We start from the raw sequence: 13,189 nt of genomic DNA, 5'->3' as shown, positions 1-13,189 counted from the left end.
TAGTAGCTAGTAGCTAGGAGCTAGCATAACAAACACCTAGGTGTTTTCATGCGGGATTAATTTGTGGCATATTAAATATAAGCCTGGTTGTGTTATGGCTAATAGAGTATATATATGTCTTGTGTTTATTTACTGTTGTAGTCATTCCAAGCTGAATATCAGGTCACCCCCGGCTCTCACAGCATCTTCCCTATCTGAATCGCTTCCACTCCCCACTAGTCCTTCACTTGCACTTTCCTCATCCACAAATCTTTCATCCTCGCTCAAATTAATGGGGAAATCGTCGCTTTCTCGGTCCGAATCGTTCTTACTTCTGGCCGCCATCACTGTAAACAATAGGGAACTTTGCGGAAATGTACAACTGACTACGTCATGCTAGGGGAAAGGCTTTTTTTTTGTCAGATACCAAAAGTTACGATCTTTACCGTCGTTGTTCTCTACTAAATCCTTTCAGCAAAAATATGGCAATATCGCGAAATGATCAAGTATGACACATAGAATAGATCTGCTATCCCCGTTTAAATTAAAAAAAATCATTTCAGTAGGCCTTTAAGTTCATTCTATAATTACGTTAATCTTTTCTTTCCTTTAATTTGGTCTTAAGCTTGCACAGACAATACCCGACCCCCTGTCCTAAAAAAAAGCAGAAGCAATGATCTGCTCTTTGTATCCTACGTATTTGCCACTGTATGTTACTCTCACTGCTGTGTCAGACTGGGTGTTGATGCCAAGACTGGTTGTCCGTTTGCTTCGCTCAGGTTGTTTACAATGTTCTGCAAGGGCTTCTGGACACATTGGGGAGTCTTTGGTGCCGAGCTCATTTCTCAAAGTGTGTGTATCAGTGGGTGTGTGTGCATGTAGGTTTGGCTCCATAGCTCTTGGCCCGCTTCGCTTACCAACCGGACGGTCCATGATTATAGCCCTCTTTGCATCCAGGAGCAGATGGTATATTGATGTGAAGATGGCTCTATCTGTTAACCGTGTGTGTGTCTCTGACCCTGTCATTATTTATGCCCTTCCACTCGCTCACATATGATTGCTACTTTGACAGCATGAGATGAATAAAATGTTTGCCGCTCGTGCATCCTTTTGTGTCATCTGACATGTAAATTGTATCAACGGAGGCATACCACGGCACCTGAACTTCACCCTATTTTATACATTTGTACAACCTTAACAATGGAATCATAAACATTGCATTGGCTCTGCAGCCTGTGCATTGATTCGATTGTAAAAAAAAAGCTCTTTCATTAAATTGGCTAATATATTATACATATACAGTGTGAACAGTCGGTGTTAGCCCATATTTAAATCAATAAATGTTAAGTTTAAAAGCCTCTGAAACAGGAGTGCCTATTGAGTCGAACGCAAGGGTGTGTCCGTTGATTGCCAGCCAGGCATTAAAAAAAAATAGACCTAACATTTAGCAATCATCAATCTTCACTATGACGTCGCTTCATTGACATTCACGGCACCCGAGGATCTTGTGAGACAACGCTGGCTGCTGCGAGTTCAGTATTAAGAAAAAAAAAACGAAGGAAGGCGAGAAGTACTTTTAATTTCAACAGACTGTCGCACTGTACGTCCTGTGAAAAGCCTAAAGATCGACCGCACAGTTCCTGTCTTCACAATAAAAGTGCCCCTCCATCGTGCCTGCGCTAACAAAATAAGAGTTTCGGAAATATAGCCAACATTAGCTAGCAAGCTACGGAGTTTGCCGTCAGTGTACAGTATTTCTTGTAAAGTGTTTAAAAACGAGTATGGAAGCTGGGCAAATAAGATCCCAAAAACCAACCACTTTCATGTGGTATCGGACAGAAAGGAGGACTTTTTTTCTACACAATGTAAATTTGAAATTGTTGAAGCTATCAGCACTACTGTGAATCCTGTCCGATTCCAATCAATGCAAGTCATCAGAATCAAGTAATACAACAACTTCTATTCTTGTCTTCATAAAAGAAAGGAATCTATATGTGTTAAACATGCTTTGTTTTTTTTTTTTAACACCTCTAACATGTTAACAAAAAAAACAACTGTTTCGTAAATAAATACATATATATATGTGTGTGTATGTATATGTATGTATGTATGTGTGTATATATATATATATATATATATATATATATATATATATATATATATATATATATATATATATATATATATATATATATATATATATATATATATATATATGTATGTGTGTATATATATATGTACTGTGTGTACATATATGTATCATGTACATATATGTATATATGTATGTACCGTATATTCCGGACTTTAAAGCGCACTTAAAATCTTTTTGTTTTCTCAAAACTCGACAGTGCACCTTATAACCCGGTGCGCCTAATGTAAGGAATACGTTTGGTTGAGCTTACCCACCTCGAAGCTATTTTATTTGGTACATGGTGTAATGATAAGTCTGACCAGTAGATGGCAGTCAAACATAAGAGATAAGTGTAGCCTGCACTATGATTGGTCTCAAGTAAACGCCGACATTTTATATGTTCCATCGAAAATATAGAACATTACACACGGCGCTCAAAAATCTATCAAAATGTTTTAGTACGACTTTGATAAGCTATGAAGCTGCACCGCTTGAAGGATGGTCGGCGCATTAAACATACGAGTATTATTATGGTGTGTGTATAAGGTAAGACATATCTGCTGTTTTGTTTCGCTATATTATGCAAAAGCAACTTTTTTTACCTTCTGGTACCTGATGATCTGCGTAAATCCTGAAAAATTGCGCTTGTCCGCGCCGACATCGTAGTTGATAAGCTTCTTCTTTTTCTCTATCTTCTTGTTATGGGACATTCCTCGTCTGCTGTTGCCATTTCTAATATAAAGTAGTGTAAAGTTCTTACTTATATATGTCTGTAAACTCGCCATGAAAGCGCTAAAACATACCGGTGTAGTGAGTTATTCACCCAAGGAACTGTAGTTATTAGAGTTCCGGTCAGATGTTTTTTCACGGGACACATTTACGTTGTGGTTGTTTTTTCCGGATGAGGAGATGCTGCTCCGTTATTGATTTAAGTAAAGTCTGAATGTCATTAAAACAGTTAGCTCCATCTTTTGACACTTCTTCCACATCCGTCCTTGCACGCTACACCGCTACAACAAAGATGAAAAGTTTGCAGATAGAGGGTTTCGTAAATCGAAGTTCCACTCTCTATACTGTATTTAGGTGTATAATGTGTCTATATATATATGTAAATGATAAATACAGCAATAACATTGTATTTCTCAACTCAGCATTATTTTATTATGAGAAAAAATAATAGTAAATTAATCTTTTTTTCCGTAGGACAACGACGTGGATGCCATCCACCCGGGCTATGGCTTCTTGTCAGAGCGTTCAGACTTTGCCCAAGCCTGTGCGGACGCCGGGGTGATGTTTGTTGGACCAACCCCAGAAACGGTCCGCAAGATGGGTGACAAAGTGGAAGCTCGCTCCCTTGCCATCAGCGCTGGTAGGAAAAGTTTACAATAAAGTCAAATGTATTCCCTATTTTTTTTTTGTAACACAACCCATGTCTGTGTTTGTCAAGGTGTACCCGTGGTCCCGGGAACAAACTCCCCCATTTCTTGCCTGCAGGAGGCCCAGGCCTTTTCCCAGACTTATGGCTTCCCTATCATCTTTAAAGCCGCCTACGGAGGCGGCGGCCGAGGCATGAGGGTCGTTCGAGAGTACGAGGTGAGCCCCTCCAGTCCCCTGGCGACAGGCTTGCTTTTTATATTCATGACATTTCTGTTTTGTTTGGAATTGCTTGGATATTATGACTCGGTCATTTATATCCACTCACCTTACGGCTCCGAGTCTGTCGTCTAAAATTGCCTCTGGAGGCTTACCGAGCCTGCATCGCCAGCGATAACGTTTCGATCCATTTTCTTCCTACCCAGGGTGCCATTACCGGAATACGTCATGCAACTCATCCAAATGTGTCCAACATAAGTGTTACATTTTCAATGTAAACAACATAAGTAATGTTTACAGCCTGAACAACCCTTACAAAACCAAGGTGTAAATCTCCATACATATGACTTTATAGGCAGGAATGATTGGCAGTGCCCCACTCCCCTTCCATCTGATAATGCGTCCCTAACTGCCTCCATCCACTTTCTTCTTTCAGCAATTGGTTGTTTTGCATCTTGCAAAAGTATAATTTTGTTTCGGATGTTGATGGTGCAGTGCACATTTCTGCATAGCAAAGTCAAAGCAGAGTGATTCACTGTTTACCCCCTTCAGTGCAGGTGGCACTTAATTGCGTTCGCTCCTCGTCACAGCACCGGTATAATGTCCTTGTGGTGCATGACTCTATCCAAAATGTGTAACTCAAATGATAAAATGACCTCCTGCAGGCCCGTAGATGCCTGCGTGCTGTCGCTGCACATTATTTCATTGTGAGCCTGGCAGCAGTTTCTTATGCTTTTTGCTGCGGGGTGTGTGCGGTCATGTTCCCCTGTGTGTTCCCGTCTCTCAAATTTAGCCTCGTCAAACTTTTTCATAGTAGACAGCAGTTTTTTGTTCAATCAAGAGAGCTTGCTGTCATTTTAGTCTTTACATTAAGTGTACTATAGAGCTGAGCAGTTTTTCAGCTATAGGAGAAGTTCTGCAGCAAACATGCAACACTTAAAAAAAATTAAAAAAAAGGCTATTGTTTGCTTTCATTTAAAATTTTCAGCTAGTTGCTGGCTGTAACATCTCATCCAAAAAAGTAAGATTAGACTAATTAATGGCAATACCCTAACCTAGGGGTCGACAACCCAAAATGTTGAAAGAGCCATATTGGACCAAAAAAGTAATCTGTCTGGAGCCGCAAAAAATTAAAAGCCTTATATAATTGTTATAATGAAGGCAACACATTATGTAAGTGGCTAATTAGCTATATTAGCCTACTATCAAAATGACTGTGTCGCAGGCTGGCACAAATCTTTGTTTACAGAAATGTTGAAATGTAATATTTATTGTACACATTTTTACAACATTGGAAAACATTAGTAAGACTATTCAGAGGGTGAGATAATTCCTGGAAATGACTGTCCAAAAAAGTAACATTAGACTAATTAAATGGCAATATCCTAACCTAGGGGGCAGCAACCCAAAATGTTGAAAGAGCCATATTGGACCAAAAAAGTAATCCGTCTGGAGCCGCAAAAAATTAAAAGCCTTATATAATTGTTTTAATGAAGGCAACACATTATGTAAGTGGCTAATTAGCTATATTAGCCTACTATCAAAATGACTGTGTCGCAGGCTGGCACAAATCTTCGTTTACAGAAATGTTGAAATGTAATATTTATTGTACACATTTTTACAACATTGTAAAACATTAGTAAGACTATTCAGAGGGTGAGATAATTCCATGAAATGACTGTTTTAGAAGGGCCAAAGGTATAGATGTGTGTGTCCAAGTTAAAGGAAACAGCAGGCTGTCTTCTTCTCTTGGATTTATTACAATCTTTGCCAGCTGGGTAACGTTTGCTGTGGTCTGGAACAACATGGCCTCCTAACAACTATCAGAAATGCAGCCAATATTACATACAAAAAATGTGTCATGAAACATGGAAAAATAAACTAAATACACAGAGGACATAAGTAAAGGAAATTAAATGAGCTCAACTATACCTACAAACGAGGCATAATGATGCAATATGTACATACAGCTAGCCTAAATAGCATGTTAGCATCGATTAGCTTGCAGTCATGCAATGACTAAATATGATTAGCACTCCATAACCAGTTAATAACATCAACAAAGCTCCCCTTTGTGCATTCACGCACAGTGTAAAACATTTGGTGGACAAAATGAGACGAAGGAGGAGTGGCAATAAACGCGTCTTTCTGTGGCAGCGTCAGAGAAAGCTATACATGTAAACCAGGGGTCTCCAACCTTTTCGAAACCAAGAGCTACTTCTTGGGTACTGATTAATGCGAAGAGCTACCAGTTTGATACACACTTAAATAAATTGCCAGAAATAGCCAATTTGCTCAATTTACCTTTAACTCTATGTTATCTTTAATAATTAATGATATTTATCTTTGTGGAAACACTGATCATCTTAATGATTTCTCACAATAAATATATATAGAAACAGATAAATGTCAATATGCAACACTTTATTTTTATATTTTCTCTAGGTGCACATTTTTCAAATTGAACATTTTCAAATGATCACTTCTAAGACAGTCTTGTGAAATCACAATATCCCATTTTAAGTAGCCAGCCACTAACATATTTTAACAAATCATGAATTACTTTGCACCATGTTTGTACAAATAATAACTCATGTAAAATACAAAAGTCAACTCTCAAATTTTTAAATAAATCATGTCACACTTTGAACTGGACACCAAATCTCTTATCTGTTTCTTTGTCAGTTAGTGGAGACCAAGTCTTTAAAATATTTTCTTGGATTTTCAAATTCTAATTGAGTTTTGTCTCTCTTAGAATTCAAAATGTTGAGCAAAGCGAGACCAGCTTTCTAGTAAATAAATAAAATTTAAAAAATAGAGGCAGCTCACTGGTGAGTGCTGCTATTTGAGCTATTTTTAGAACAGGCCAGCGGGCGACTCATCTGGTCCTTACGGGCTACCTGGTGCCCGCGGGCACCGCGTTGGTGACCCCTCATGTAAACAAACTGTTGAGTCACAGTCCACACAGCTGTGAGTTCAAAGGCTGCTGAAATTAGTAGGACAAAACGGCGCTTGCCAAATACTCATCAGTGAAGCATAAACACAGACAATAAACATACATTTTTGAAAAAGCTTCATGAAGCCATCAAGGCGCCGCTCAAGAGCCGCATGTCGCTCTCGAGCCGCGGGTTGTTGATCCCCGCCCTAACCCAATTATAAGTGTACATTATTGCTGTTGCACTTAAAAAGGGCATCTGTACTTTTTTGGGAATTTTGCTTATTGTTCACGATTATTTTTTGCAGTTTAACATATAAAAATCGGCTCATTCTAGGTAGCTTGCAATTAGTTGTACCTCCAAATCAATTTAAAAATGCATTCAAAAACCGTCAACAATACTTAATTTACGTTCCCTAACCTGTGTAATAACCAAACTGTAGTAACATTGTTATTGTAAGAGCGAATACTGAGGAACTCTTTCTCTAGCGTAGTAACACATTAGCTTCATTAGCCGTAAAAGCTAACTACGGCAAGAGATGAGCTAGGTTTTACGTCAACACGAAACGCCTTAGAGTTTGTAATGCACAACACTGCGAAATAACACCAATCTGTAGTGACTGAAAAACATGAACAATCCTATTACAATGTCTGTAAAGTATTAGCATTTCATGTTTTGTTTATACACAGCTGAGCTAGCCAGAGAGTGCATGTACTGTCTTTGTATTAACACACGTGACGTGCTGCATGTATCATTATCAATATTATAGTAACTCACTCGATGGACAGTTGTTCGTCTGGTCCAGCTGGCCGGTGATGTTTCCTGTTGATTTTAGGTAAGCACGCCATTTATGTCTAAATAGCATGTCTCCAAATTCCACATTTGCAGCTTCGAGTCGCTTTCACCTCAGTCTATCGACTTCCGTCTGCTCCAACATTTCACTCTTCCTTCGTGCTCGCTTCTAGAGGTAGTAGTTCATTCTCAGTATATTCAGCTTCAAAAATAGAAGGTTGTGAGTCCTCATTTGTCAAAAAATTGTCATCTTTGTTGTCTGTTACCAAGTGTGCAAGGATTAGAACACACGCATGTTTGATTCCGGAAATAGGAACCAACATTTGTTGCCACAAGTCAGACCTGCGTTGCTATAGAAATAGTAATCAATGTGCGGAAAAAAATCAGTCCCGAAATTGAATAAAATTATCAAAATTAGGTAAATATTGAACTTATTACATATTGTTATGAACATGTCTGTTACTACATTATATATATATATATATATATATATATATATATATATATATATATATATATATATATATATATATATATATATATATATATATATATATACTTGCAGTGTGTATATAAAATGTTGATGAGGGTTTTGAAGTTGTTTTGGGGGGCTTTGAAGGCTACAACGGTGATTCCCTTTAGCCGCTTCTTTCAAGCGTTTTTTATTGTTTTTAAAATCCTAAAAAAAAAGACATATATGTTCATGTCTCTCATAATGGTTAACGATAGGCAAAATTCCCAAAAAAGGGCAGTTTTAAACATATATTTATTTTATGCATGACTCTGTATAAAAATACCTGTGCTCTACTTGAGTCTCTGAATTCATTGTTGTTGTGACCTTTTGTCACAGTCTGACAAATTAGTTGTTGACATTTATGCTTGTTGAGTCTTCTGTGCCTCATACCGCATGAAAACAGTACATTTTGGGTCCAAAAGCAACAAAACCTAGGTTGACTTTTTGAAAAGGAAATTCACGATTTAAGGCCATTCTCCAGTCCACACTTTGTTCTGATAAAGCCAGGCACCAGTAAAACCAGACCTGATATTCAGCTGGGAATGACTAAAACAGTAAATAAACACAGGACATATATATACTCTATTAGCCACAACACAACCAGGCTTATATTTAATATGACACAAATTAATCCGCATAACAAACACCTCCCCTCTCCCGTCCATATAACCCACCAATACAACTCAAACACCCGCACAACACACTCAATCCCACAGCCAAAAGTACCGTTCACCTCCGTAAAGTTCATACAGCACATATATTTCCCCAAAGTTACGTACGTGACATGCACATAGCGGCACGCACGTACGGGCAAGCGATCAAATGTTTGGAAGCCAATGCTGCGTACTCACGGTAGCGCGTCTGCTATCCAACTCAAAGTCCTCCTGGTTGTGTTGCTGCAGCCGGCCGCTAATACACCGCTTCCCACCTACAACTTTCTTCTTTGCTGTCTTCATTGTCCATTAAACAAATTGCAAAACATTCACCAACACAGATGTCCAGAATACTGTGGAATTTTGCGATGAAAACAGACGACTTAATAGCTGGCCACAATGGTGTCCCAATATGTCCGCACAATCCGTGACGTCACGCGCAAACGTCATCATACCAAGACGTTTTCAGCAGAATATTTTGCGGGAAATTTAAAATTGCACTTTACTAATCTAACCCGGCCGTATTGGCATGTGTTGCAATGTTAAGATTTCATCATTGATATATAAACTATCAGACTGCGTGGTCGGTAGTAGTGGGTTTCAGTAGGCCTTTAACGCAATGTTATTATTAAGGCTGCAGCTAACGATTATTTTTCTATCGATTAATCTATAGATTATTTTTCCGATTAATCGGTTAATCTATATATTATTTTTTCGATTAATCTATAGATTATTTTTCCTTTTACCGATTATTTTTTTATTTAAAATGAAGATGAAAAAATAAATGTAGGCCATTTTTTTCAAAAGGCATGGCTTTTATTTACAAAAAAAAAAAAAGTATGGCCACTCAGTCAACATTGACAACAACATGACAAAATATTCTGTAACAATGTAAACATTTCAAACTTTTAACATTTAACAAAATTAAAAGTAGCTTATTTGCTTTTTAATGTGCAAATATAAAAGTAAACATCCAGGGCAAATCTTAATATTCTGCAATAGTATAAGCATTTCAAAAGTAAAAGTTTTGCTTATTTTGCTTTAAAATGTGCAAAAATAAAGATAAACATCCAATACAAAAAAGTGCAAAACGAAATATTCTGTAACAACAGTGTAAACATTTCAACAAAAGTGAAAGTATTGCTTATTTGCTAAAATGTGCAAAAATAAAGATAAACATCCAATACAAAAAAGTGCCAATCTAAATATTCTGGAGCACTGTAAACATTAAGTATTGCTTTTAAAATGTGCAAAATAAACTTCCAGTCCAACAAAGTACACAATAACCAATTCTACTCATTCCAGTGAGTGACTAACAGTTGTAATGAAGAAAGGTTAGCAAGTCTACATGCTCTGGGGTGAGGCTTCTTCTTTTCTTGTTTACAATATTCCCAGCAGCTGAAAATAGGCGCTCAGAAGGGGTCGATGTGACTGGAACTGAGAGGTAATTAGCCTTCACCTCAAGCCAGGACTGCGAGTGAGCTGAGCTGCAGTTTAAGTTTCTAGAAGGTCAACGGGCTCAAAGTGATGTTACTAGTAGTTGACTGGGAGGTGTTTATTATCATTTGGGGAGAGTCCGCTGCCTGATGCTCACCTGCTAAACACCTATCTGCTCGAAGCTGAAGCACTGACTACATGCGCTCTGAATACGCACTGCTGATTGGCTGTTAATGCTCTGAATACACACTGCTGATTGGCTGTTAGCGTTTTCTGTGTACCAATCAGATGGTTGTGTGGGTGGGACAATGCTGGGTGCTGAGACAGAGGCAGAAGGAGCAAAGCAGCTTGTTAAGACTTTAGCTTTAGCTTAGAAACTCGTTCGGTACACCCCCGTCCCGAACCGAAAACCCTGTACCGAAACGGTTCAATACAAAACACGTACCGTTACACCCCTAGCAGATACAAATGACACATTCATGTTTTTGTGTAATGATGACAACGTATGCTCACGCGGACGATTGACTAGTTGATGGTTGATGGTTTTCTTTTCAAATGTTCGTTCATAGCCGTTGTGCTGCTATGATAGGCCATTTCCGCTCGACACAGTGTGCATACAACAACATTATTAGGCCGTGTATTGAAATACTCCCACACTTTTGACGACTTTTGGCGTGCTTTTTCCCCCTCGCTCGCACCGTCTGCTTTGCGCTCCGCCATGACGGTAGTGTGACGTAAATATGCGACGCGTCGACGCACAAAAACGGCGTCGACGTATTTAAGTAACCGATGACGTCGACTACGTCGACGCGTCGTTTCAGCCTTAGTTATTATCCACAACTCACATTGACTGGCAACATATCAATTGTACTTTTATTAGGAAGTGGATCTCCACTCAAACTATTTTGTTTTTTCTTTTTCTTGAAATGTAATGTTAATTAGACAATGGTATGATATGATTTCAAATAACGTCTGTATTCATTTATTTTCAAAATTATACAAATTCATTACTAAATTTTGCATTCGTTGGAAAACGTGGGTTTATGTATTTTGACGTTCATTTTGTTAATTGTTAAAATTAAATCTTTGGGGATTGGCTAGTTGTTTTGGTACCGGCTAATCTAGCATGTTGTGTTAGACCCACTCGACATCCATTGCTTTCGGTCATCCCTAGAGGGGGAGGGTTACCCACGTATGTGGTCCTCTCCAAGGTTTCTCATACTCATTCACATCGACGTCCCACTGGGGTGAGTTTTCCTTGCCCTTATGTGGGCTCTGTACCGAGGATGTCGCTGTGGCTATATAATTAAACATTGATTGATTGATTGATACTGCGTACAAGTGATGACGTCTGCGCAGATGCAGAGAGGGTTGAACCAGCACTTGTCTGGTCTGTTAAAGTCCCAACGATAGTCCCACACACACTAGGTGTGGTGAAATTATCCTCTGCATTTGACCCATCCCCATGTTCACCCCCTGGGAGGTGAGGGGAGCAGTGAGCAGCAGCAAAACATTTGGTGATTTAACCTCCAAATCCAACTCTTGATGCTCACGGTATCGCGCAGTCCAACTCAAAGTCCTCCTGGTAAGAGTCTCTGTTGTCCTACTTCTCCACAGGCCAATGGTAAGTCCACAAAAACGGTCAAAAAATGAGGATCCTTCCATGCAGTGGCTCCGTTGCAAAAGCGCTGTGGCTGACAGGTGCTCCAGGTGGTGTGTGACGTCAATTTCCGCTTCTTTTATATCCCCACATTCTATTTATTAAGTTATATTTTTAATATTAGCATGATTATTGAATACGCCTGTAACAGTTCATAATATTAAGTAAATGGATGACATAAGTATATATATATATTAGGGCTGCAACAACTAATCGATTAAATCGATTAAAATCGATTATAAAAATAGTTGCCGATTAATTTAGTCATCGATTCGTTGGATCTATGCTATGCGCATGCGCAGAGGCTTTAAAAAAAAAAAAAAAAAATTTTTTTTTTTTTTTTAAATAAACCTTTATTTATAAACTGCAACATGTACAAACAGCTGAGAAACAATAATCAAAATAAGTATGGTGCCAGTATGCTGTTTTTTTTCAATAAAAAACTGGAAAGGATAGAAATGTAGTTTGTCTCTTTTATCCGACTATTAATCGATTAATCGAAGTAATAATCGACAGATTAATCGATTATCAAATTAATCGTTAGTTGCAGCCCTAATATATATATACACTTCTTTTCCCAGCTGAGCACAAGTTAATTGTGACTGGCAATATTTATTGTATATATACACCTCGATGGACCCCTATGGCCATTACAATTTGTCACCATGGAGGCGAGGATTAGGGATTTAGAAGTAGCTTCAACACTGCAAACTGCCGATGGATGTTAGCCGCAAACTAGCTAGCCATGTCTTAAAGCACCTCTTCCTGAGGGTGTTTCAGTGTTATAGCTTCACCTTTATCATTAGTTTTTAAGCCAAAATGCGCCCATTCTCCCTTTTCTGTCTACACACCGTGTCTGCTTGTAAGTACTCCGTAATTTTGCGCTGCTGAACATGCTCGTCTGTTCGTAAACCAGCAATGTCATGACGTGACGACGTTGGTGCGGGGGGTGGTGGACCGGTACTTTTTCGAGGCGGTATAGTACCAAATATGATTCACTAGTATCGCGGTACTATACTAATATCTATCTAGTACCGGTGTACCGTACAACCTTACAGTCGTGTTTCAAATGCAGCTAGTGTCATCAAGGGGGGTTTGATATAACTAACAATGTCAGGAAGTTACCTACAGCCACAGTGGTTCATGCGCTAACTTGGTTTTGTGGTGACTATAGGAGATAGAGATGATGTTTCATAAGAAATTATCGAGTTCGAGCCTATTATCGAATCCTCTTATCGAACCGATTCCTTATCGATTCTCTTATCGAGTCCAGATAGGTTGTTGTATATGGAAAACAACACACAATATTTGGTTTAACAAATCACTTCACATTCTCTACTGCTCGCTACTATAGTATTACCATATCTGAGTTATTGTGCAGAAATGTGGGGAAATAACTACAAATGTGCGCTACATTCGTTAACCGTGTTACAAAAAAGATCAATTAGACTGATACATAATGTTGGATATAGAGAACATACAAACACTTTATTT

General features: G+C 38.5%; 1 protein-coding gene across 1 annotated transcript in view; it reads left to right on the top strand.

The window, feature by feature from the left end:
* Positions 1-13,189, top strand: part of LOC133662242 (pyruvate carboxylase, mitochondrial-like) — a 687,704-nt gene that overhangs the window by 86,611 nt on the left and 587,904 nt on the right. Inside the window, exons 5-6 of the mRNA XM_062066065.1 lie at positions 3,314-3,479; positions 3,558-3,703. Of these exons, the coding sequence (XP_061922049.1) occupies positions 3,314-3,479; positions 3,558-3,703 (312 nt within the window). The remainder of the gene's footprint in view (positions 1-3,313; positions 3,480-3,557; positions 3,704-13,189) is intronic.

Source organism: Entelurus aequoreus, linkage group LG12, assembly GCF_033978785.1.
Source record: "Entelurus aequoreus isolate RoL-2023_Sb linkage group LG12, RoL_Eaeq_v1.1, whole genome shotgun sequence".
Lineage (NCBI taxonomy): Eukaryota > Metazoa > Chordata > Actinopteri > Syngnathiformes > Syngnathidae > Entelurus > Entelurus aequoreus.
The sequence above is the reverse complement of the archived record's forward strand: the minus strand, read 5'-3'. Positions and strand labels throughout refer to the sequence as shown.